The following is a 27701-nucleotide window of genomic DNA, read 5'->3' on the forward strand; positions in this document are numbered from 1 at the left end:
TTCCATTGTACAGAGAAAGTACTTATCATTACTTAGCCAAGAGAGAGAACTTTGTTCAAATTAATCTAATTGTTATAGTCTGAGTGGTGCAATCCACCGCTGCTACAGTTCTTTCAGTGTGATCCAGGCCTTAGTGAATGACTGAACGTAGTCAGGAAATTACAGTAAGATGCTAATTTAATTCCATCTCTGCTGATCAGCCTCTCATTCATTCACCTAAATTAGCAAGTCCACTGTCTCACTGGAAAGTAAGTCCATATGATCCTCAACACTACATTAAACAACGGAAGAGTGAAACAATGAAGACACAGTGAAGAACTGGCCCTCATAGGAGTTGAAGATCAGTGCAGGGCTTGAAGAGAGCCATTTTTGAGAAACACACAGGGTAGAGGAAAATCACTCCCCCAGTCTGGGACACTGCACACACTTTTCACACGTCCACTCCAAGAGAGAGCGTGCGTTTACTTGGATGTCGTGCTGGGGCGCGTGCAGTGTGTGCTCAAGCTGTGGAGCGTGGCTCGGGAGCAGGGAGAAGTCCATGGTGACGCGTTTGGCCGCCCGGCTCGGAGGGGCGGCGGCGTCGTCAGTCTCGGGTGGGATCGGCAGCACCGTGAGGGTGTGCCGGCGGGTGAACCGCTCCCGCGGCTGCCAGGGGTCAAGGGTGAGAAGTCACCAGGGTTTGGAGGTGAAAGGTTAGAGGAGCTGTGTTACTGAGGAGAGAATGTGGTCTTATACACCAATACACCAAGAAGGAGCAGGTGTGTGTCAGACTGACCTCTGACCTAACAAGAGGAACAGAACTATAGAGCTTACACACATAGAGTACACACACATAGACAAGTAGACATAGACACAGACAGACACAATTTCAGACAGAACAGACAGACAGAAAGGCAGACAGACAGAGACAAATAACTAGCTAGATAGACAGAGAGAGACAGACAGACAGACAATGGATATGGATAGATGACATTGTTCAACACAGAACATTTTGTCCTCTGGCCACAGGGGGCAGTGTAGTACCTTATCCAGGGAGTTGGTCTTCTCACTGCTCTTGTCAGGAAGGCTGTTGCCAGAGTCAGTGCTGATTAGTGAGCCTCGGGAGTCTGCGTGCCTCACAGAGCTGATGTTGGGCGTGGACGAGGCGTGAGGAGAGGCTGGACCAACGAGGCAGAGGAGGGGAAAATAGCCAATCAAACTCCAGATACAACTTCTCTAGAGGGTGGAATTGTCTTAGATAGAGAGATGAAGGCGCAGAAAAGGTAAAAGGTGTTGGTTTTGCTGTGGAGATATTTGCAAGCGGAGTGCCAACCTGTTCCAGAGATGACCCCAAACACATCCTTCTGCAGGCTGTTGTCAAGGCTGCCTCCTGGTCTCTGTGGGGTTGCCGTGGAGACGGCAGAGAGAGGGTCATCTCGGCCATTCTGAAGGGCACACGGAAACATAAAGGTGAATGATGCCCAGGGATCCTAAACATGTATGGACATACATTCTTTAATGTCCCAGTAGCTCTACTGGTATAGCAAGAGGCCATTCATCTAGCCTAGAGTTTAATGCTCTGGGGAGCACACATACTGATTAAAGTACAACTGTGGGAGAGCCATGTGAGTGTGTGCTTCTAAACATGTGTCTGTGTGTGTTCCTACCGCGGTGTTGCTGATGAGGGCGGAACTCTCTTTGACGTTGAGCCGATGCACGTTCTCCTGCAGGAGGCCAAACAGTGGTAGGTAGAGGGTGGCCAGCCGCGCCTGCTGGCTCTACACAACACAACACAACACACAACATAGACACGTCAGAGACTTATGGCATATACACGTAGACACATATGACTGAATGATTGTATATATGTAGATAAGTGTATATAATAATACATACTGTAGAGTTTCTAAAGCATTGCAATGCAAAACGTAAAGCAATTTACAATATATTATTTTTTAATCTCTATACTCATCTTTACTTTAACAGTCTGTATGGAATAATTATGGAATATATATTACATAGACCAAACATTAGAGTTTAAATAAAAATATTCTGCATATATGTTTTGTGAACCTGCAATCAAAAGCCCAACATCAAGGGTTATAGGCTCTGGCCCCCTCACCTTGGAGACGTAGCGATCGTCAAATGTGTGCTTGATCATCAGGCTCTTCAGCACATGGATGGCGATGTGTCGGATCTCCCCAAACTCCTGCAGGGCTCCGCCCACCTCTCGCAGCAACAGCCCAACCAGGAAGTGGTTCCTGCAGAAGTCATCTGTCAGAGAGTAGTCCAGCTGCAGATCTGAGAAGAGAAGAGAGGAGAACGAAAGAATAGAAGAGAAAAGAAGAGAAGGGAAGGGAAGAAAAGAGGAGAAGAGAAAGAAAGAGAAGGGAAGGAAAGAAAGGAGAAGAGAAGAGAAGTGAGGAAAACAGAGTGAGAAGAGAAGGAAAGAGAAGAGAGGAGAGAAGAAGACAGAAGAGAACAGAGTGAGAATGAAAAAAAAATGAGTAGACATTCAAAACAGTTAGACATTCTGTCTGGTATATGAATTTTGTTCAGTATTGCTGACCTTCTGAGTGCAGCGATAGCAATGCAGAACACATGCCATCCACTCCTGTAGCACTCACAGCATGCATCAACACACTCCTTTAAAACCTCATTCATCAATCATTTCCTGGAGAGATACTTCATAGCTTAAACTGACAAGGAGCAGCAGATGTTCATGCACCAGTTTAATTTCTGTAAAAATAAAAAGACTCCCATGCAGAGCCATCCAAAGGTGGGCATAGGGATTCCTAGAAGAGGCTGATATGGAAATGAATGATATTGGTACTGATATATATGTTTATGAACAGAATAGGAAACTGATATTGTCTACAATGAATGACTGGTAAATTGATGACTATTTTGAGATAATAGTGCCAAGAGCAGTACAAAAACAGCTGCCTAAAATGGAAAACCCAGCAACTAGGGCTGTCAATCGATTAAAAAAAATAATCGAATTAATTACATACTCTGTGATTAATTAATCTAAATTAATCGCATATATAATTTTTGCTGTGAAAGTATTTTAAATATTTAAATTCAAATGAATCATTGAATAATCAGCATTAGTGACATTAAAGTTCAAAGACTCTTTTATTATTATTTTCACTGTTCAAATAATTGCCATAATAATCTATGATATGACCTAATATGCTGAGGAAATAAATTCAAAAGTGCCTCGGGAAGAAGTTTTTTTTTCACATACAAGGCATTTCAGGCCACAGATATAACCTAGGGGACACAATGAAAATAAATTAACACTCCCCTCAATGTCAACACTTATTTCTTTGCATTGATGTGCGACTATAGAGTTGATGAACTCCGGTAATATGCAAATTCCTTGCTGCAGACATTGCAGAGGATTTTTAACACTTTATTTTTTATCAACACCATCAGGCCGTTTTTTAAAAGTAAATGTTCCAATCAATGATCCAGGCAGCATGTTTTCTTCTCTCTCCTTCATTTTCCAGTCTAATTTTTACTGACTAGAACGGCTCGGGGTCAAAGGTCATACGGAATCGATTAATCTGCACTAATTTTTTTAATCAGTTATTTTTTCTCAAATTAATTAATCGAAATTAATCAGTAATTTTGACAGCCCTACCAGCAACAAAACCAGTAAAGATGCTTTGTGACATGAAATGGGAGGTTCATGACATCATCATCATCCTTGCATCAGCATAGTCTTTACGGGGAGAATCACTCTATGAAATGCTGACATCACAGCATTCCATTTGAGCGTAGAGCACATGGTGCACAGGTCACACACCTACCCCCCACACGATTCCCATGAGCCTCCAAAAAGGGTATAAGCATAACTAGCATACAAAAGAGAGAGACGAGAGAGAGAGAGAGAAAGAAGAGAGAGAGAGAGGCAGAGAGAGACTATGTTGACCACATCAGTATAAGAACCAGACTGCCGCAAGATTGGGGTTCTTAAAACCACTTTAAAAAATGATGAAATTGTCTCTGAACTCAGCTCGTTTCTTGCGGTGTCAGTTGCATATTTGGTAGGCATTCCCATGTTTCACACTTACTGTAATTGCCTTTAAGATGAGTGAGCAGGGGTCAGCATTAGCAATGGCCCGCTGGCCCAGGGTAGGTAAAAGAGCATGTTGGCCAAGTTGGTTGGCCAGTCACTGTTTTTCCACCAGTCAGCAAGTCAAGTCAGTTGAGCTCACCTGTGATGCTAATTGGTTGAAGCTAAGCTATTCATGTGAGGCTACTGAAATAAAGACAAAGCTCATTACAATGTAAAAAAAAACGGTTTTGTGCAAAAGTGACTTTTCTGGGCCAGTAAATATATACAAGGGGATACTGTGAGTGAGTGGAAGTGGACATTCCTGAGCCACACTGATATGAGTACTAAGGCACACTGATCGGGGTAGCTACTTTACCTTGAAACCTCTGGATGCGGCCTTTGCCAAAGGGCATAGGGAGGTTGAGTGGGACGTAGTGCTCATGGTTGCACACCACCTTCAGGAACTCAAACTTGAACTCGTACAGTGTCTGCAGAAGCAGCGGGAGGAAGCAGACAAGCCTTTATCACAGAGAGAATGGGTCTGGCGCCATTGTGATCTGTTGTGTGATAACCACTGTTCTTTCTGCCCTGCTTCATAACATACAATTGGCTGAATGACTAAGCCTGAATTTGGTGTAAAAGTAGTGTAAAAGTCTATTAGTGGCTGTAACAATGGTCTAAAGGAGAGTATAGCCTTACCACAGACCATCCTAATGCACCAAGGTGGAGTTAATGACACCATTATAGGAACACTATCTAGCATACCACTGAATCATTTTCAGACTTTCCAACATTTTACCAGAGCCAGGCTGCATCCAGGCTGACCTATCCTTATGATTTACTATAATTGTATATGAGAGGAAACAGTTAGGCTACCTTAGGGTCTCCTGGCATGAAGCAGTTGATGTAGTTGTTGATCTGCTTGAACACAAAGCCACGATCCATAAAAGTGAAGCAACGCTGTAGGAAGGATGCAGAGATGGAGATTTAACCCCGCGAATCACACATCAACACAAAACACATTATTGTAGACAGCTCAATACATTCTCCGTTAAAAATCAAGTAAATCCAAAGGGTCTTGTGCATTTTAGATTTAAAAACTGATTAATAAAAATGCAATTGAGTATGTCCTTACACTGTTGTGCTACAATTGAACACTTTGGGTCGATTTCCCACACATGGATAAAGCCTCGTCATAAACTAAAAGCCTCTTCTCAATTCAGATTTCCATTGCAGTTTTCAACTAGTCCAGACTGGCTTAACCTACAGTAAGAGTGGGAAAACGGCCCTTTGTGCACACAGCTGCACTGATACCAGCTGCACTGATACCACCGGTACTGATACTGATAGTATTTGATATTGAAACATATTAAAAAGATATAAGAAAAATCCACACACTCCAGTCTGTGCAAAAAAAGGTTTTTACTTCTTTTACTTCAGAATCTGTGCAAGCTTTCGGTCGGCAGATCTTCTTCAGGCAGAGTATATTGAAACATATTAAAAGGCATCTGATCCAGTTTCAGGGGCTTTTTGATACTGGGCTCCCCCTTTATTTGGGTATTTGTATTTTTCACACTCTTCCTAAATACCACTCGCGGCTTGCACCCTTCCCCCTGGACATAGTACATGTGGATTTGTTCACAAGCCGAAGGATAGGAACTGGCAAAAATAATCTCCAAAGAGCCGTGTCGACTGACAAGTTCATATCATACAATTCCATACAAATGGTAGGCTATTGTACAACTGTCCTAAAGCAATTAGCAATTGTGAATCTCCAGGTCAGGCGAGAGTGAAGACGACAACAACAACAACAACGACGACAACAAACAACAACAACAACAACAACAACAACAACAACAACAACAACAACAACATCATCACATGGTAGTTGGTCCCTTCCTCAGGCTGGCTCACCTTTACAAACACTGCCAGGCTGTGATTGGCGTTCCTGGCGGCGTCCAGGTTGTCCTTGTACTTCTGGGTGATGTGGGGCATCAGCATGTTCACCAGCGTCTCCACAGCGTGGTGGAAAGAGGCGGAGAAACGCTGGTTACGGGACAGCTGGCAAAGGCAAACACACACACACACACACACACACACACACACACACACACACACACACACACAGACAGACAGCGGTTGTTACAAACACTGTTGTTGGGTGTCATATACTGTATGATGACAATGCCATGACATTGCCAGTGATCTTGTTTCATCATAAAGACAACATCAACATCATAGAAGTCACTTACTTTAACTTTGCCACTTTCCATCAGGTGCTGAGCCATAGACTTCATCAAGGCTTCAAAGAAATACCAGGAATACTAAACACACACAAAATATATTTTACATACATTAACTTCAATAAATGTATTGAGAGTCCGTGTGTGTGTGTGTGTGTGTGTGTGTGTGTGTGTGTGTGTGTGTGCGTGTGTGTGTGTCAGAGCGAGTGAGCACCTTGAGCAGTTTGTTGCTGGTGAGGAAGTCCGTGGAGGGTTTGAGGATGGCCGTCATGGCCTTGGCCAGCTCCTCGTGCACAGACTTACTGTTGCTGCCAGAGTAGGGCTCAGGTCTGAACACATACTGCATACACACAGAGAACCAAACACAGAGACAGTGCACATGCTGAGAAGGCAGTACTGAATGGAACGGGTAGAAATTGTCATTATTGCGACATTACTTTAGAGGTAACGAGGTAAATGTTAAGTAGTTTTACAATGTAATAATAGCTTTTTTGTAAAAACAATTTACAAAGTTATTTAAGAAAGTTAGTGTACATGTATTTCATCATTGTGACCTTGATATATTTATTACTATTGTAGTGTATACCACCATATACTTCTACATACTATACAGTATACTCCTCTATATACTTCTAAATACTGTACTTGTACATACTACAGTACATACTCCTACATTCTGTAGTATATATGCCTTCCCATCCTTTTACAAGCCTATAGACCCTTTCAACAATAAAAACAAAAACAATGCTTGAACGTTCTATTTGGGCCCCAATCTACTTCCTCTGCATTAAGATAACATATGGAATGTTAAAACGGAAGTCTTGTGGGGCCAACTATGATGCTGATAATGGAACTCTCTTGAAAGGGTCCATAGGCGTGTGAAAAACAGTTGTTTGTCTTACCTTCACATAAGATCTCAGGTAGTGTTCCAGGCCCTCCTCATGACACTGGGCCACTATGTGAACCATGACCCTGATGGGGGGAGGAGGGGTGACAGAGGAGTTGAAATATGCATGTTAGAGAGGTGAGAAAAACAGGCAAAGTAGCTGTGAGCTAGCTGTAGGATAACTGGTGTTTCCAGACAAATGTTGGTGCTTGCTCTGCCCCTCACCTGGTCACGTTGACGGCCACCTCCTCGTGGGTGGCACTGGTCAGCACGTGGAACAGCTGGTTCAGGATGGTGGGCAGGAAGTTTATCATCACATGACCCTGCATGGCATGAAGGCTCTGAGGGGGATGATTAGACCACCGTTATTACGAAACTCATCATTATGAATCTCATTATAACACTAGCAATTTCTCAAAATAATAAATACTCAGTGCTTATTACTGTAATTTCTTTTATATTTATATTGTGATAAAAAAAACACTGAGTAACTATGTGAAGTACAGTATCAGAGGATGATGTTCAACAATAACTGGGGCCCGGGAACTAAGACCTGAGAGAGGCCTCTAGTGGACCCCAATTAAAGAAGATCCACATGCCGGTACATACATTTACACGTGAGGAAAAACAAAACCTGAGATTCCCTCTGACATGTTAGCGGTCTCACCTTGAGGAACTTGACCAGTTCTCCATCAGATGCCTGAGGGGAGATCTCCATGTGCTGACAGTGCTGGAAGAAGTTATGAAGGTGCTGGTCCTGATCAAAGAAAAGAAAAATAATGTAGAGAGAAGAACGGAATTTCAATTACAACATAACACATGGATAGATGGATAGATGGATGGATGTGGCACCAACACTTGGCATTCATAGATGGATAGAAGGACACACATGCATTCATAGTTGGATGTATAGTCGGATGGATATCCTACTGTATGTACATACATCCAATAGTCATTTAAAGAAATATTTTTAAATGTACTATCATTTCCCACCTATTAACCAAGGTTTATACATTGATTTTGCAAAATGTATTCAGCTATGAAGTTGAAAAAGGGCAAGTTGTACGTGGGAATGTATTCATTTACTTCATTCTTCTTTCAGATTTAAGCACTGATGTGATTCTGATTCATTGGGCTATTGGGCACTGCGGTTACAGTAATACATGGGTGCGCTCAACATAGGATTTTGTCTTTTACAGTTTTTCTCAGTCGCTTTGGTGCTTTTTTCAGATCAGAATGAAAATTCTCATTTAAAAAACTATTAGTTCAACCTCCACAACATTTAGTCATTTGTGCACATCATAGTAGCAATTTCTCCTTCCTCTGAACAAATTGCAAATGCTTTTGGACATGTATCAGTTGCTTTCATACAATTCTCTGCTGTTTTTTAACATTATCATTTGCTTATGTCATGTCAGTCAAAATGAAGTATACTTATGGATGCTGAATAGTCGTTCCCAATAAAACTAATAGTCTTCATTTCATTGCTTGAGTCATTACATACAAAATTGTTGAACTAGTTATCAAATTCTGTCACAATGCTGTAGAATTTCAAAGCATACAGTAAAAATGCATTATTCAGTGTCTTGTACTCACTTACTCCCCTAACTACAGCAATGTGTAACTTTACTGTAGTTTTCAAATGGCTGTACAAGTACTGTATAGTGCTGTCTTGAGCATGTTCAGGTAGTGTCACCGAGTTCTGTCCTTTTTTTTGCATTGGAAAACACTGAGAGAACTGTCATAATGAAAACATGACAAAGCCATTTGACTATCTTGTTCATAAAAACGATGGTGTCCGCGACTTCTCATTTTGATGACACTGACAGTTTCATTGACATAAATACCTGCTTTTGAGGAATGGACTATCCATTTTGAACAAGTGACGTGCTTTTGCAGGTCATCCACTAAGTTTTGCAGTTTGCACTAACTGCTGTGCAAATGTTAATAGTGATGTGAGAAAAGCGACTGAGAAAAACTGTATTAGCAAAAAAACACTGTTGTGCAGTTTCTATATAAGTAAGTATATATACTCATTTGATCCCGTGAGTGAAATTTGGTCTCTGCATTTATCCCAATCCATGAATTAGTGAAACACACTCAGCACACAGTGAGGTGAAGCACACACTAATCCCGACGCAGTGAGCTGCCTGCAACAACAGCGGCGCTCGGGGAGCAGTGAGGGGTTAGGTGCCTTGCTCAAAGGGCACTTCAGCTGTGCCTACTGGTCGGGGTTCGAACCGGCAACCCTCCTGTTACAAGTCCGAAGCGCTACCCAGTAGGCCACGGCTGCCCCCTTCATATGATGCGGCTAATACACAGGAATGTCCAGTAATAGAGCTGTGTGCCTGTGCTTCCTCCTACCTGAGAGTAGATGGTGGACACCAGGTGAGTGGACACTCGGAACAAAGGCTTCCCGCTGTCAACCCACTTCACATCAGGGCCAGGGTGCTGGAGTACACACAATAAACAATTCGAACAAAGTAAACAAACAAACAAATCCTGATCTTGACTACTTAAGGAATCAGATAGGCACATGATAAATAGTGACTTAATGATCTAAGGTTCCAACAGCGAAACAAAAAAGTATGCTTAATGTTTCAAGGGAATGAAATATGATACTCTTACAAAAGTGTTGGTTTATTTACCACCCTGCCCAGTGCCAGGTGAGTTGTGTTACCTTGGTGACACCCTCCTGGCAGCTGAGGTATCCGGGGGGCAGGTTGGCTGCCACGGCGATGTGCTGCTCGTTCATGATAATTCTGCCGTCCTTTAGCAGGGGGAGCCAGGAGGAGCCCACTGCAGGACACAGCACAGAGATCAGACATGCACACACACACACACACACACACACACACACACACACGCGCATGAACACATATACACATGCACACACATGTACAAACACACACACACACACACACACACACACACACACAGATGCACACACACACACACAAACACACATGAACACACACACACACACACATGCAAACACAGACGTACCCTGAGTTTCCACCACATCTCTCTTCTTGGCGTTGCTGTCACAGCTGATGTGGTAGAAGGTGAAGAGCAGGTGGTGTTTCTCATGAAGCTGCGTGGGCAGCTCAATCTTAATCTAGGAGTGACAGAGGCAGGAGGAAGAGAGAGAGAGAGAGGGAGTCAGAGAGAGAGAGGGAGTCAGAGAGAGAGAGGGAGTCAGAGAAAGACAAAGAAAAAGAAAAAGGGAAATGCAAGACAGAAAAAGGGAGTAAAAGCAAAAGTCAGTTGAAACCAGTAAGAGCTTTCACACTTAATAAGTACACTGTAGCTCCCTGTGTCACTATTTGGCAGCTGTATTGAATGATCAATTCCAGCTTGTAGTGGACTCACTATTTTTATGACAGCAGATGATGTAGAGCCATAATGTAAAGCACCACACAGACAACATATTCAGCCAGAGTCCAATACATGGATTAAGCCTAATCCTAGTCTAAAAGCTTTGATCAATGGAGATTTCCACTGAAGTTTTTCCTTTTGTCTAGGACTAGGCTTAATCCAGGTACGGGAAACCAGCCCATTGAGTTTGCAGCCAGAGCTGTACTGCTGCGTGGTGACTGAAGGGGGCGCTACCTCGTCATAGAACTCTGGGTTCTGCTGGTGATGCAACACCGCTGCAAAGGCATGCTTGGTGAAGAGGGGCCCTCCGGCACGGCCGTAGATGCACTGCAGTGGAAGACACAGCACACATTAATGCAGTAGAACACATACTAAGACATAATAACACTGCTCAAAACTATTTAGGGAACACTTACAGTTTCTTTCAATTGCTAAAACCTTCCACCCTTTTCTCCATTCTCAAACTACATTCACAAAACCTGACAGTTGAAAGTCAAACAATTGCCTCAAAATTACTCAAAAAACCAAGTGTTCCCTTCAATTATTTGGGGCAGAGCTAGTGATTTCATTTTATTTTTCAACTGAAGATCCCAAAGTAAGGAGTTATTGGTCATCAGTGGTCTACTGTGCTTGCTTGTTAACACTTCGGTGCTTCTCAGGAGTACAGTAGGAGACGTGGTGCGCAAAGAAGGAGTTCAGTAGAGCACACAGACGTTCAAATATTCCCTTTGTTATTCTTTTTGCACCTTTCAAAATAAAAAAGGAATATCTGGACATGCCTGTTTTCCAGTGAACGTTATGGTTTAGGACGTATAGGACCAGCACTCTCTATTTCACTGTATTCAGAATAATAAAAACAACAACAAAGGCTTTCTACATTCTATAATGATGCCTGAATGCTGTGACGAACATAACATGAAATGGACAGACTCTTTGTGTGTGTGTGTGTGTGTGTGTGTGTGTGTGTGTGTGTGTGTGTGTGTGTGTGTGTGTGTGTGTTTGTGTGTGTGTGTGTTTGTAAATTACCTTAAGAGGCTGAGCGTCATCATCATCTGAATCTCTGAACTCTACACAGACTGCAATATTCCTTGCCTGAAATGGAGGGATGGACAAGTGAAGAGATGAAAAAGAGAGGAGGACAAGAGAGGAGAAACGACATGAAAGAAGAGGAGAGACAAAACCATTCACTGGAAATGATTCACAAATTGTCCTGTCATCTCTCCCCACTTCTATGCCCAATACCGTAGCCGTGCCAACATCCTTGAAAAGTCATTTTGCTTGTTTAGCAGTTGCTTCTATTCTGGTCGATCTCAGGACTGCAGATGCACCACTTGGCTTTACAAACTTCAGCTTCAGCAAAGCTGTCCATCTGGACGCCGCTTCAGGAAGTTTGGCCTCTATACAGTAAACCAGCACGCAGCCAAAACAGCACTCAAGAAATAACAGCTACATCCAGTAGCTACATCCACTATGCATTATGAATGAGCCTGTGAGAACGAAGGAGGCTTTTAGGTCAAGCATGAGAGAAGTTCACCCTCGTGTGACTAGTCATTATGATGGGAAACACTATATTTTGTAGCATCTAAAAACTATTTCTTAACATAAACTTCAAACTTGAAAATAATACAACTATATTGGTATCCTTGTTTTGCACTACTAGAGCAACACATTTTAAAAGTCCACCAACCAGTTTTTGAAGGTCATAACAGCATAGCCCCAGTTGGCCTTTGGCAATAAGAACATGAAATAAGAAGCTAGACAGCTAACTAAACTAACATCAGTGGAGACCAGGCTGTGGTGACCCCTACCTTGGCGAAGGACTTCTGCCCGTCGTACTTGAGGTGCTTGGGGTAGATGTAGAGGTGGTTGTTGTAGATGGTGAAGGGCTGGGAGCACTTGGCGATGCAGGGCACAAACTCCTCCACCTCCATCAGAGCGCCACCCTGCCCATTCAACGTGAAGGGTCTTACAGGGATATAGGAGGACGTCACACAATCTGACCAATGAGGAGACACAAAGGGCATATGCGATTGACAATCGGACCAATGAGAAGACACAAAGGGCATATGTGATTGACAATCTGACCAATGAGAAGTCACAAAGCTCATATAGGACACCAATCACAGTGTGTGGATCACCCAATATAGTTCTCAATAAATCAAAAGGTTCAGTCATGAATTAGAGGGAAATTTGGAAAAAAAGCTGTTGTGTGTTATACATCTTGCACTGTATGTGGCATGACTATTGGGATGGCCTATGGCTTACTAGAGACATCAGGGGCAACGCTATCAATGGTCACATCCAGATTCCCAAGCAGCACTGGGAGCTTGGCCATCTTCTCTGGTCTGCAAAAAAAGAACACATTTTCTGCAAATGGACCCAAAAAGCAGTTGGACTGTAAAACTTTGTCTTGGAGTATGTAAGTTTAAAAGAAGCATAAGAAAGGTATAAGTGAAGTCGGGGCTTGAGCTCACTTCTTGAAGTCGGCCAGCAGCTTGAACAGGTCCTCGTCGGAGAGTTTGTTGCCGTCCTGCCTGTAGAGGGGTGAGAACGAGGCGCTCTTGTCCAGGGTCCCTGAGGCATCCTTAAACACTGGCCTGAACACAAAGAGCCCAGTTACAGTAAAGCAACGGAGTTCTTTTACCTTATAGTAAAAGCTTCAAACTCATTTTGATGATATGCGGACTTCTAATAGACTTATAGATTTAGACTTATAGACCTATAATAGAACTGTGTCTTTTATTGTACTGGACTATGAGCCTTTTCGTCATTTTGCAACCATGAATTCCATGAATGTGACAGACACTGTATCACTTACGGATGTGTAAACATGTAATTACAAGCATAGAACACCAGTTATAGTAAGAAGAAGCCGTTTTCCAAAAGAAAAAGTCAATACTTAATTTTAGATCAACACCAACACATGAACCCATCTGATCTGGTGCTGAACAGGTGGATTTGAATTGTGGACGCGGTACCTGGCGGCCCAGGCGAAAGGCATCCGGTACTGGCCCAGCCTGTGGCAGGCCATCTTGGCATTCTTCAGCACCTTCTGGGCCACCTGGCACACAGACATGGCAGAGAGTAGAGGACAGACTGATTGAGACTGATTGATGGTGGACCGGAAATAATTTTAAATGCCTTGCTGTATTCAGCAATAGCAATGTGTCAGACTTTGAAAGTAAGTATACAGTGGAACCACTTGTATTGGACTAAACTACTAAGAGTAGTTCTAACTATTTCAAAAGGAACATTGTGTGTGTGTGTGTGTGTGTGTGTGTGTGTGTGTGTGTCTGTGTGTCTGTGTGTGTCTGTGTGTGTCTGCGAAGGTTAAAAGTGAGTGTGGTAGCAATAATGTTCTATGTTTGAGAAATGTGAGATGTCTGAGACAGATCATAGATCTGTGAGAAGTGAGTCAAATATGAGCCATGCTATTCATGTCCGGAATTGCTTGTGTGTGTGTGTGAGTGTGTGTGTGTGTGCGTGTGTGCGTGTGCCTGTGTGTGTGCGCATGTGTGTGTGTGTGTGCGCGTGCGTGTGTGTGTGTGTGTGTATGTGTGCGTGTGTGTGCACGTGTGTGTGGGTGCGTGCGTGCGTGGGTGCGTGCAGGCGTGCGTGTGTGTGTGTGTGTGTTTGTGTACCTTGGAGGGGTCGGAGCTCTTCATGTAGGGATCAGCACAGTGGGTGATGCCTCCCTGCAGCACCTTCTCCACTCGGGCCACCAGGAAGATGTCAGGGTGTGGACACGTCACAGAGAACACACCCTGCACACACAGCACACACTCATATCCAGTACACATCCACAGATTTTACAACAACATTATGTCATTACACACACACACACACACACACACACACACACACACACACACACACCCTAATCTGACACCCAGCACACACTGGCAGACACAGACCTGTGTGGGGTACTTGAGCGCCCCCTCTGGCAGCCCGCTGACCGGCCCCTCCACCACTGTGACCTCGGACCCTCCGTTGATGTGCTGGTTGCCGTGGTGAGAGATCATCTGCCGGACGAGCTGGTGGTTAAGGTCCACGTGGAAGTCGGCCGAGATCTTCCTGCTGTTCTGCACGTCGAACAGCGACAGCACCACAAAGAAGGGCTCGACCTGAGGAAGGGACCAGGGACAGGAGGATGCTGGGTAACGCTGTGCACAGTCATGGGTTTTGGCAGCGCGACTGCCTTTTATCCCCTTTATGTTGAGTAATGACATTGGCTCTATCTGTACAGACATGGTATGGGGATTGTGTAAGTCTGTCTGTGATTGAGTGCTTATTCTCTAAGATCCTCGTCTTTTATTTCTGGGGCTTCTAGTCTTGCCTTTGGTTAAAGGATTTAAAGGGGTGCAGGGGAAAACAGTGCTTGGCAGAATTAACTGCTTGGCACACAATTTGGGAAGATATTGAAGGACACAGTTATTCAACACCTATCTGTGCTTCTCTATTAGAATTATCGCTCTCTCTTTCTCTCTCTGTCTGAAACAACCACACCCACACCCAAACACGCTCCCCACACACACAGACAGAGCCATACAAATGTTCTGAGTGAGAGAAAGCGACAGCAGGAAACCAGTTATCAGACTGCTCTGTCTCTGTCTTTCTTTACAGAATGGCACTTTGCCATTACCCAGAGCTCTGTTTCCCCTCTCAAACGTACCAAGACCAGCCAGAGAGGCCAGGGGCTCTGCTCATACCAGATACACATACATGGAAACGGCTGCTTTTATGAAAAAATGTAAAACATTTTTTACTTTATGGGTTTTGTGCATACTGTTTATTAATATTCAGAAATGCATTGTAATATGAATGTCATAATGGAGTCATAATGGTGTTATAAATCTGTGTGTGTGTCTGTGTGTGTGTGTGTGTGTGTGTGTGTGTGTGTGTGTGTATGACCAAGAGTGAGTGAATGAGTGAGAGAGAAGTAATGAAAAGTCAATACGTTTGTTGTAGGTCCTTCATCATTTTCGGATACACAGCTCTGCAGGTTGAAAGACAGATCATTGCAGTTGACGAGTACACGCTTGCCAAACTTTTCCTCAAACTGCCGCACATCTGGTTCAATGCCTGAGAAATCAAGTTTCTGTACACACAACACACACACACACACATAGACAGACACACACACACACACACAGACACACACAGAGGTTGGCCAATCTTTTTTTCCTGACAGTTCAAAAATAAATGCAATTATTTTTTTTCTGCACAGATTTTCAGTCAGGCACTGATGTAGTCACCTGCGTATCGGGGTCCAGGGTGAATAGCCTGAGTCGGGTCTCGTTCCTCATCTTGGTCTCGATGTCTCTGGCACTCTGACAAAACCATGAAGAGAAAGGAAAAAAAAAAAAAAAAATGTGGGTGCTTGTGGAAAAAAGCTTTCCCAGGATTCACATGGGTTAGTGTTTGAGAGAGCAGAGCTGGGAAAAACAGCAAAGAGAAGGGGGAGAGAGAAAGAAAGACAGATAGATGAAGATAAAGAGAGTGAGAGAGAGAGAGAGAGAGAGAGAGAGAGAGAGAGAGAGAGAGAGAGAGAGAGAGAGAGAGAGAGAGAGAGTGAGTGAGTGAGAGAGAGAGAGTGAGAGAGAGAGAGAGAGAGAGAGAGAGAGTGCCTTGCATCTGTTGGCCAGCTGTCCAACCTTTGATCCAGGCAGAGTTTGAGCACCTGACAGGCTTGTATGATTCTCCGCAATGCTGTTTAATAGTAGGGTCTGTTATAACTGTATCAGGTTGCCTTATACAGTTTTGTGCTAATTTACATCTGTCATTTCACTTTGGTCTATCCAATTCATATGAAATATGAGACTGTATGACAGATAGACAGATGAGAAAGGGAGAGAGAGAGAGTGTGAGAGAGAGTGAGAGAGAAACAGACAGCTATATAAAAGTGTGAGACAGAGTTGTTCAAGGAGAAGAAGAGAGAGAGAAGGAGAGAGACAGAGACAAAAAGAGAGAGGAAATGACAGACAGAAAGAAAAAAGAAAAAAAAAATAACAAGACAGGAGAGAACACACAAAAAATGAAGAGAACCAGTTGAAAAAAACACTGGGTTTTGTCCGAGTGAGAGAGAAAGGGATGAAGAGAGAAAGGCTGGGAAAACATGGGACAGGACAGAGGAGAGGGGAGGAGAGAAGACGAGAGGTGGGGACGGGAGGAGAGAGGTGGGGAGGGAGGGGGAGAGCACTGAGTGAGGAGTGGTATATTATTAAAAGGGTTTGTGATACAGGGTTGTGTTTTCAGCTGCTCCTCCACCCCCTACAATTCAGTAGCACTGGCCTGTCAATCACATCTCATGAAGGGGCAAAGTCAAGAAATTAAGTACATTAAGTGCTTAATAACCACCCCACCCCCAACACACATACTCATGTGAATGTGAGTTTGTGTGTGTGTGTGTGTGTGTGTGTGTGTGTGTGTGTGTGTGTGTGTGTGTACGTGTGTGTTGAGAGAGAGAGAGAGAGAGAGAGAGAGAGAGAGAGAGAGAGAGAGAGAGAGAGAGAGAGAGAACACAGAGAATACCATTCCATACCTGGAAATTGTCCTGGAAATTCCCAGCTGAGGTGTCTGATTTTCCCTGCTCATCGTCTACAGGGGCATAAGCACACAACACAACACACACTATGAGCAAGCCAACCCTAAACACACACACACACACACACACACACACACACACACACACACACACACACACACACACACACACAACACACACACACACACCACACATTGTGTATTCCGTTCTTACTCACGGCAATCCAGTGGAGCTACAATCACGCTGTGGAGATACATGCCATTCACTGTCACCTGTCAATCCGTGGGTTTGGTTCCCGAACCTGCTGTTTGATTCTGGGTTGCTACTGTACTGTATGTATGAAGGCATCTAAAATAATTTTCCTTTACTTCATTTTCTTAATGTTGATCCCCTCTATTGCATATTACAGATGCCCACAGATGCCCAATTTATAAATAAATAAAAACCTGCTTAATAATGAGGTTTCATAACTGTGAGATTGTATGTACTGTAGGGTTAGGAGGTGTTCAGAATTACTGAGCAAGGCGTACAAGTGTGATTTGTGACAAGTCTGACCATGTGTTTATGTGTGTTTGGGTGTGGGTGTGTGTGTGTGTGTGGATGTTGTAAGAGGGCATATTAAAAACATGGGTGGTCTTCTCGAAAATATGCCAAAGTGTACACATACTGTACACACACACCACACCATGTAAGTGCAAAATTCAGAATTTTAGAATTGGCCTCCATTCAATTAATTAGTCAGGGGGCCTATGTGGTATCTGTGGGTTTGAAATGATAATTTTTGGAGAGTGGTTGGACTGTCTTTAGAGGTCACTGAACATGGAGACCTTTTACCTGTTTCAACCCTATTTTTTTGAAATTGTATATTTCACTATAATTAACACCACAAATTTCACCTAAATCACTGGCTATGATGAATAAAGTTCACAAAACAGTATGATTGTATGTCAGTATTATGGACAGTATTAGTACACATACTCCATTGCTGAAAGTTACATAACAAACAGAATCACAGATGAGACCTCGAACAACATTTAATTCATTTACATATACACAACATATTAGATCTCACCTCCACAATTTTCTCATCAAAATCTGCAACTAGTCTACTAAACCCTATTCCTACACACCTTCTTAAGATTGCTCTCCCCTTCCTGGATAATGTTTTGCTCTAGATTACAAATAATTCCATGCTATCAGGGCATGTACCGCAGTCGTTTAAGACATCTGTTATTAAGCCCTCCTTCAAAAAACCTAGCCTTGTATCAATACTGGTCCTCCTGGACCTCAGCGCTGCCTTTGACACCATAGACCATGACATACTACTTAGGCTTGAAAATCTTTTTATTTATTTTTTTAAGTCCCTTATGCCTTTATTGCGGATAGGATAGTGGAGATTGACAGGAAATGAATGAGAGAGAGAGTCGGGGTGGGATCCGGAAAGGAGCACGGGGCGGGAATCAAACCCGGGTCGCCGGCGTACGGTGCAGGTGCCCCAGCCAGTTGCACCACAGCTGGGGCCAGGGGCTTGAAAATTTGATAGGCATCAAAGACTCAGCACTCACTTGGTTTAGATCATACCTTTCTAACCGTCAACAATTTGTACAGGTCCATAATAAACCATCTATCCAGATTATGGTAAAATATGGAGTGCCTCAAGGCTCACTGGGGCCCCTGTTGTTTAGCAGATGATACATAACTATACCTCTCCATAAAACCTGATGAATTAATCCCGTTAGCCAAACTTGACACATGTATAAGAGATATAAAGACATGGATGACGAATAATTTCCTGCTTTTGAACTCAGATAAAACAGAAGTTACGGTTTTAGGTTCTAAAAAGATGAGGGATATCCTATCCACATCACAGGCTACATATAGTGATCTTCCACTGACCTCATCCACCTAGGAGTTATAATTGACCAGGACCTAGCACTAAATAATCACATAAAACAGATCACCAAAACATTTCAAAGGAAGTCCTTATCCTTACCAGATGCCGAGAAATTAATCCATGCTTTTGTCATCTCAAGGATGGACTATTGCAATGCTATTGCAATGCTATTACGCTGGCTGTAATAATACCTGTCTAAAGAACTTACAGCTTATACAAAATGGAGCTGCTCACACACAAAAAAAACATATTTCCCCCATCCTAGCATTTTTACACTGGCTACCTGTAAAAAGTCATTGACTTCAAAATATTACTTATATCTTTTGGTTGGCTGCCTGCATTGAAAGAGGACACCTCATGAAGACGCTCTTTTGTCTGCTTCTGACAGAAGAAGCACTTATCTATGCTGGCAGCAGCTGCTGCTGAACAAGTGTACAAAGTCCCTCTTGATGGACTTGATGCAGTTGCAGGTGTTGCTGCAGGTTCAAAAGATGGTCTACCACGTCTTTTCTGAAGACACTGAGTCCTGCCTGCTTCACATGATTTCTACATGCTGCAGATGCTCACTGTTACAGGTGGATTTGTAGCAGTTCCTGTGCCAAACTGCTTTGTTCTGTTGTAAAATAACTGCACTGTAACAATGTAACAATGTAATCGTTGGCTGATCTGTGATCACCATCTCCATACTCTCCCATGGACAAAAAACAAGAAATTTGGCATATGTCTCTAGTGATGGGTCATTCACCAGTCCACACATATCTGCCACTGGATACATAGCCCAAAATCTGTTTCTTTTAGAATATGTGTGCCATCACCTGACTAACAGAAAGACACACCTCAGAATATAACCTAACTAGACTGTGCCACCATGAACTATGAAAATGTGCTTGCTCAAATGTAGAAGGCTAGAAGGTCACTAATATCACCAACCATGAAGAACAGAACACTATGTGCTTCAGGTTATTCAATATTCTAAATTCTACAACTGCCAGCTATCAACAGCCAACTGTCACTGGTAGTGTATCTCTTTCTCTCTCTTCCACACACACACACACACACACACACACACACACACACACACACACACACACACACACACACACACACACACACACACACACACACACACCTGTCTGTTTGTCTATCTGATCCTTTTACCCTTTCTTTTCTTCACACTTACATAGGCTACGGAAGGCCTTACAGACTTCAGCTGGTACTAGCTATGTAAAAGCCTATTAAACTTGATTTAACAGAGATCTCTGCACTTTGTGGTCTGAATGGGTGTAGACAAGAACTGGCAGAGCAGGCTAGGCCTACACTCAAGCACACTAATAGGCATGAATTGATAGTATTGATATTAAAGTATTATTTTTTAAGCGACAATTTAGAATTTTAGGCACAATTTCTTGTTAAAGAGATCAATCATCAGCCTAAAAATGTTTTATAATGTTGTATTGTTTATGTGGTCCACTTTTGCACACTATCTTGTAGAATATCTTTGCTTTTTGGCACCAAACCCTATGCTATAATACCGGCAATGTGAGGTTTATGGACAAAACACCAAATTTGACCTTTTCTGAATTTGACCTTTGATTTTGGTCCTTCAAAACCTTCAAAAAAACATGTTTTTTTTACTCTTAAGAACCCCTTGAACAAAGATATAATACTCTCCAAAAATTAACATGCGAATCCCACAAGCCCCCAAACTAGACACATAGGCCCCCCTATTATATTGAATTGGAATTTGAAATGAATTAGCTCTGGGTCTTTGTACCTGTCCATACTGGTTTTTCCATTTTCCATTTCACTTCCACAATAGAATAGGCCTAATGAATGAGAGCCCCAGAAACACTACAAAACTTCACATTTTTGAGGTTAAGAAGCCTAGATTCATGGCAGAGTCAAAACATGGCGTTGAGATTATAAGGTCACTTCAGACACGAAGTTGCAAGTCAACTGTACCTTTTCCCATGTGCCTGTTACAAGTACATTTCAGGATGTAAATTCAGGTAGATAACTGGTTGCTATTTGATGCACTCTCTGGTATGTAAGCCACTGGAAGCTAGTGGCTCTCTTTGCTAGTCAGCTAATGTTAGGCTATAGCTTCTTCTTCTACAATCTCTTGGGTACAAAGTCATCACAACTAATTGTGACAAGTCAGGACAAGTCAGCATTGTGCACTTCATGAGCAAGGCTACACATACAGTACCGTCTGTGACCGACCCCTCTGTCACCCACTCTCTAATTCTGGCCAGGGGCGAGGAACATGAGGTAAAGTGATCAAGTTTGTTCTGATAACGCTCAAAGTACACCGCAATCAGTGAATTTAGTAGCAGCTTTGCTATTTTTGAAACTCGGCACCCTATACACACTAAACACACACGCACGCACGCACGCACACACACACACACACACACACACACACAGACACACACACAGACACACACACACACAGGCGCCGGCAGGCGTAATCCTGTACACACTGTGCACACAATTTTTTCACTGCTTTATTTGTGAAATCAAAGTTGAGCATAGGGGAAAATGGGTTTTAACTGCATTTTCTTTTACACTGATAAGGCCAAAAATGTCCTCTATGACATTCCAGTGGTTCATAAGTATGAGCCTGACTGGTAGGGACAAAGTAAAATTTAGGTAAATTATGGCCATCAGTGAGAAATTGATTAGGGGTGTGAGTCACTATTAGTATATCATGGCTTCAAAATGGCAGTTGTGTCATTTTCCATCACATAGGCTTTCATATACAACATGTTAAGCAGAATCAGTAAGCAAATTAATAGTCTGTCTATAGCTAACATTAGTTGATAAGCAGATGGATATATAATGATGGATATATAATGATGGTTTTATATTCAGGTCTCTAAAGCAGGAAGCATACAGTATGCCCATGGTTGGCTGAACACAGACACAGAGTTGCTTACTGATTCTACTTAGTTTAGGCCATATATGTGATGGCAAGTGACACAACTGGCATTTTCAAGCATTGCTACTCACCCATATCCTCTTCACATTTTAAGATCAATAATGGTTGCCAGTAAAGAAAAAATGTATCAGGATATTTTTATGTCAGGCAGTTACTGTAGTAGACTCCAGCATGACATACTGGAATAAAGTCATGTTTTTGGCCTCAGTGCATCATTGTAAAAAAAAACCCTACTGTATGATCCCTTATCCCATGTGTTTTAATTGACCAACTTTGCTGGACTCCCTCTTAAGAGGTCATCATTGTGTCTGGAATGTTTCCTGGAATGTTCATAAATTCAGTTGAAAGTTCAATGTTACCGTTTTTAGTCAAAACTCGTTAGCCTGGAAGTGACGCGGGCATCTTTGCTGCCATCTTCAGGGGAAAGTCCGTAGGAGTCGATTGCTGAGTGTGGAGTAACACGCTCTGGAAATTCACAATTTCGTTGGCGTTTTAAAAAAAAAAAAAAAAAACATAGTCCAGTCCATACAACTTCACTTCAATTTCGAAAGAAATACTGGACTATGTTTTTTTTTTTAAAAAGAAACGGCGACGAAATTGTGAATTTCCAGAGCGTGTTACTCCACACTCAGCAATCGACTCCTACGGACTTTCCCCTGAAGATGGCAGCAAAGATGGCAACATTCCCGGAAAGGTACTGGCTTGATGAAATTCATTCTGGACTCTCTATCCGACCACATAAAGACCTCGGGATACTTCGGTTTGGCTTTAGGGACCCTCTACTCACTACCACATAAGTGTAATGTTGTTTGGAACTGTAGAAGAGGTATAAAAATAGCGTTTTGTAGCGGCGAAATGATATGCCCGCGTCACTTCCAGGCTAACGAGTTTTGACTAAAAATGGTAACATCGAACTTTCTCAAAACACATCCGAATGACATGATTTGGATGTCAACTCAACGTATGTACTCCCAATCATCCGTAAATTGATCTAAAGTGCATTTTACTCCGGATAATTCCTTTAATAAAAAAGGAATATCTGGACATGCCTGTGCTCCAGTGAACGTTATGGTTTTTTTCGGTCCATGTCTCCTTGCACGTGTGTGTGTGTGTGAGGATGTTGTAAGAGGGCATATTAAAAACATGGGTGGTCTTCTCGAGAACATGCCAAAGTGTACACACACACACACACACACACACACACACACACACACACACACACACACACACACACACACACACACACACACACACACACACACACACACACACACACACACGTTTACATACACAGTAGTGACTAGCTTCTACAGATGTTGGGGCACACCCATTCTCAATTAGTACCATCTTGTACAATAAACTCCTGGCTGAATAGACACATAAAATACACACCCAGCTGAGAGCACCTGGCACCAATCCCTCCAAGAATAGAAATTACACACCCACACACACTCACACATCCACACACACCCACAAACACACACACACACACACACACACACCAGCCACCCAAGAAAGTGCACTAAATGTGATGTATGAAGACAGGAGGAATGCACAACCACAACCACACAGAAACCGAGTATGTACATATTCAGTCCAAAATAAAAGAAAGAGGATGCAGACAAACACACATGCAAACAGATGCACAAACTTAAACTGTTTAACTGGCAATGTTATAGTGCATTCATATTTAAACATCCTATGCAATGGCCATGTCATTGGGACATGGCTAACATTGCTAACGCCAACCTCCAGCTCACACTAGCATAAACACCCACTGACACCCATGCAAAACACACATATACACACACACACCTACACCCACATACACACACACACACACACACAAACACACACTGACCATCGTGCAGGTCTCCATTCCTCTTCTCCTGCATGGCGAGCTCAAAGCTGGAGTGGAGGATCTTGTTGAGGGTGGTGATCCACTCATCCATCTCCACCTCACTGTCCGCCGCCAGCAGGTACGTACTCTTGTCCTGCATCTTCAGCTCAAAGGCAAAGCGCCGGACCTTACTGTTCTACAGACCCAAAACATCCGTTCAAAACAGGTTACGTTGATGTTTATGTTTATGGTGCTTAGCAGACGTTTTTGTCCAAAGCAACTTACAATGACATCAGCAAACATTACATTAACATTAACACTGTAAAGTAAATTAATAAAGCCTAAATAAATAATAACAAGAATTCAAATAATAATAAATAGCTAATGGATAGATATACGATTATTATTAGTGTTATGTACTGTAATTTATGTACTGCACTTACATATACACAGCAAAGTGTCAGAAGCAGATGTTTTTTTACTTAACAGTAAACAAATTCTTGCACGCTGTGGTTCTGTGTAATGCATACATACAGTAGATTTCCCACCGTTATGTAGCAGAATATCATGTAGGCCTAATAGCAGAATATATGGCTGTCTTTGATAATAGGACAAATTAGACCACTATAGATCATATTCCCAGACTGGATCAACACACACACACACACACACACACACACACACACACACACACCACACACACAGGCAGCATACAGTGGCAGCCCCAGGCCCATGTTGAGCCATGTGGAGGATGGCAGGATGATGGATGAGACGGGGCGATCAGACACGAGTACATTACAGTAACATAAGGAGCCAGTGGCAGGAGCTCCTATTATACCTAGCCTACTGTGTGACAGAGACAGACACCGAGAGCAGAGAGAGAAAAAGTACGAGAGAGAGAGAAAGATTACGAGAGAGAGGGGGAGGAAAAGAGAGAGGAGAGAGAAAGAGAGGGCGAAGGAGAGGGTAGAAACAAGAGGAGAGAGAGAGAGAAAGATTACGAGAGAGAGGGGGAGGAAAAGAGAGGAGAGAGAAAGAGAGGGGGTGTTGGATAGGAGAGAGAGAGGATAGAAACAAGACAAAAGAGAGAAAGAGAAACAGAGAGGGAACTTTGCAGTAGGCTACCTGTTCTGAGAATAATGTTATCCCTGGATAGTTTATATTACTTTCTAAATTGTGCTTACTATCAAAATACTCCCCCTGACAGTCTATCAACCTGAGTCAGTGGGAGAGGCTTTCTCAGGCCCTGGGAGAGCGCTCTGATGGAAATGGTATGTACAAGGATAATATTTTGGAGTGGCAGGGTTCTAAGGTCTTTCTACACACACAGCGGTGTAGAAATTCATGGTGTTAAACAGACGTTGAAACTAGGCTTATCAGAGTTAGACCATGTTGTATTGGAATGGATTTAGTGTGCATGTGTGTGTGTGTGTTTGTGTGTGTGTGTGTGTGTGTGTGTGTGTGTGTGTGTGTGTGTGTGTGTGTGTGTGTGTGTGTGTGTGTGTGTCTGTGCACACCCAGTATGTCTGAGTACATCTGCAACTTTACAATGTGTATGTATGTGTGTATACATGTACATACTTATGCATGCACAAACATACACACACATACACACACACACACACACACACACACACACACACACACACATTCACACAGACACAGCTCAGGCAGGCCTCGAGGACAGCCTTACCTGCACCACACCCATGCAGGAGTCCAGGAAGATGGTGCCCTTGGGCTCCTTGGAGATCTTCTCATCCTTGTAGAAGTTCAGGTTGTAGGAGCCGTCACCAAGCTGGGCCAGGTGGAAGTACCTCCTTTTGAAGGACTGAGGAGAGCGAGAGAGAGAGGCACACACATACATATTTACACACATACACAGATGATTTTGTATTCCTTGTATGTTTTGATGTGCACTATTTTTCTGTATGTTTGAGGCTTTGGTAACACTAGAAATGTGGAGAAATCAGAGAAAATCAAGAGACTCGTGTTAATAAATCGCCCATAGGATTGGTCACAATGTTCGGAGATAACCCAATCAGGGCTTATTTTGTAGACAAGAACCTCCTCTTTCAAATGAGGTATACAGGAAGTCTATTTGACATCGTATTGCTAAATCATCCGATCGTAAGTGCAATACCGTGCAATACCGCGCCAAACCAGAGGCGGCAGACTGTACGGAATATTGTGGCGACTTTGCTATTTCCTTTTAAATGATCATGTCAATAAAGCATACTGAATTGAATAGAAATGAGAGTGAAGGAGAGACAAAGAGAGAGAGAGGGGGGTTGGGGAGAGGAAGAGAAGGATGAAGGGGGAGAGGGAGGTGAAGAGTGATGGATTGTTGAGAAGAGAGAGACATGGATCATTGAAGGAAAGGTCATGAATGTGTAGTCGGGCAAAGAATGAGGAGAGGAAAGAAGTGAATGTGCATCAGAACAGGCAGAATGACAGCATGGATGACAAACGTGAAGACGTGATATGAATGAGAGGAAAATCAAGAGGGAAGTGATTGATAAAAAAAATAAGGCAGGTGAAAGATGAAGAAAAATGAGGAGGAGACAGGGGGAGAGAGAGAGAGAGAGAGAGAGAGAGAGAGATAGAGAGGTACAGTAAAGGAGGAAAGAAGGAGAAAAATGCACAGAGTAATTACAAAGTAAACAAAAACAATGGAGGTATATAAACAGCGCAAGGTCAAGGCAGCGTGGTCTCTGTGCTAAAGTTAGCGTGACGAAAGGCTGGGGCATGGGAACACTGCAAGTTCAACAGGCCTTGAGGACAGGACATAAAGGACAGGAAGTGTGATATGATCTACTTCCTGTTTTATTTGTCTGGCTAAAGAGGAGGAGTGTGTCCGTGTCTATTTATTGATTAAAGGGGGAAACTCCTTCATCCACAAACACAAGCATATGTGTTTGTGACTGAAGGCCATCGTGGCAGAAGGACATAGAGAAGAACTGTGAAATCACTTATAATACCATAGCTGAAAATGAAATTCTTTATGTAACCTGCGTTGTGTTGACCGCACGGTTCAACCCTGCACTCGCCCAGACTCGAACCTGCAACCTGCAACAGCCCGTATTCCGCACCTATCTAGTGTGCTAGCAAGTGAGCTAAAACCCATAGGCTCTTGCATCTCCTGCTCTTAAGGCGTTGGGAAGGAGGTTAACCTAGTGTACTACAGTACTTTTACATTTACCAGGGTTCTTGCAGGTTTCAGTAAGTCAAATTTAAGACCTTTTTAAGACATTTTAAGACCATAAAGATTGAAATTTAAGACCTACACGACGCATTACCAAAAAATATTCAAATCAAAGAAATTCTGAAAAAATCATTGAAAAGTCGAAAAAGCATTAATTTAATTTACAGATAAAGCAATCAAACTAGTAACCTTCCACACCCAACGTCTACAACCTAACTGATTTTTACATTGCTCACTTGTAGTATACTCAAGGAAAAGTATCCTCACGTACCAAATGCCCTAAACTTTAGGCCCAAAATGAAAATAATCTAAAACAAACTAGCCCTCAAATAGAATAGATTTCATCAACGAAGTCAAAAATGAGACTGGAGTTGAAACTGGGTGTGAAAGTGTGTTTTGGTTGGACACTCTGCACTTGTGTGCGTGTGTGTGTTTGCATTAGAATGTGTGTGGGTGGGGTATGTGTATGAGCCTTGTCAAGGACGTCTTTAGGCTTACAGTATTTTGGGGGAGCTGAAACCACCCAAAGATGATCAAAAGCCCTCCTAAAAATATATAGTATTAATATGCGTCCAAATCACTTCCATTATTCTCTGTTGAATTGCTCATGAAGTACTTATCTCACACAAGTCGCACAGACGTCACTTGAAAGAGCGAAACCGGAGCTTTCGAATGATGTTAGCGGCTAGTGCTGATAAACAGTTTGCATTTTGCGGCTAGCTTATGTT

The 27701-nt window shown here is 42.8% G+C and overlaps 1 protein-coding gene across 9 annotated transcripts in view; it reads right to left on the reverse strand.

Moving 5' to 3' along the window:
• The window catches only part of dock9b (dedicator of cytokinesis 9b), a 121881-nt gene that overhangs the window by 25174 nt on the left and 69006 nt on the right, over positions 1 to 27701 (reverse strand). For all 9 annotated transcript variants that reach the window (XM_048268658.1, XM_048268657.1, XM_048268652.1 and 6 more), the window contains 28 exons: positions 25465 to 25599; positions 23793 to 23967; positions 17094 to 17149; positions 15808 to 15882; positions 15510 to 15650; positions 14467 to 14676; positions 14194 to 14316; positions 13531 to 13613; positions 13027 to 13149; positions 12818 to 12897; positions 12361 to 12548; positions 11579 to 11644; positions 10787 to 10879; positions 10181 to 10292; positions 9855 to 9973; positions 9539 to 9625; positions 7842 to 7931; positions 7400 to 7515; positions 7191 to 7260; positions 6503 to 6628; positions 6298 to 6369; positions 5960 to 6106; positions 4922 to 5005; positions 4422 to 4533; positions 2102 to 2280; positions 1647 to 1757; positions 1313 to 1424; positions 1024 to 1157 (listed from right to left, as the gene is read on the reverse strand). In XM_048268658.1, the coding sequence (XP_048124615.1) occupies positions 1024 to 1157; positions 1313 to 1424; positions 1647 to 1757; positions 2102 to 2280; positions 4422 to 4533; positions 4922 to 5005; positions 5960 to 6106; positions 6298 to 6369; positions 6503 to 6628; positions 7191 to 7260; positions 7400 to 7515; positions 7842 to 7931; positions 9539 to 9625; positions 9855 to 9973; positions 10181 to 10292; positions 10787 to 10879; positions 11579 to 11644; positions 12361 to 12548; positions 12818 to 12897; positions 13027 to 13149; positions 13531 to 13613; positions 14194 to 14316; positions 14467 to 14676; positions 15510 to 15650; positions 15808 to 15882; positions 17094 to 17149; positions 23793 to 23967; positions 25465 to 25599 (3219 nt within the window). The remainder of the gene's footprint in view (positions 1 to 1023; positions 1158 to 1312; positions 1425 to 1646; positions 1758 to 2101; positions 2281 to 4421; positions 4534 to 4921; positions 5006 to 5959; positions 6107 to 6297; positions 6370 to 6502; positions 6629 to 7190; positions 7261 to 7399; positions 7516 to 7841; positions 7932 to 9538; positions 9626 to 9854; positions 9974 to 10180; positions 10293 to 10786; positions 10880 to 11578; positions 11645 to 12360; positions 12549 to 12817; positions 12898 to 13026; positions 13150 to 13530; positions 13614 to 14193; positions 14317 to 14466; positions 14677 to 15509; positions 15651 to 15807; positions 15883 to 17093; positions 17150 to 23792; positions 23968 to 25464; positions 25600 to 27701) is intronic.

Source organism: Alosa alosa, chromosome 17 (assembly GCF_017589495.1).
Source record: "Alosa alosa isolate M-15738 ecotype Scorff River chromosome 17, AALO_Geno_1.1, whole genome shotgun sequence".
Classification (NCBI taxonomy): Eukaryota; Metazoa; Chordata; class Actinopteri; order Clupeiformes; family Clupeidae; genus Alosa; species Alosa alosa.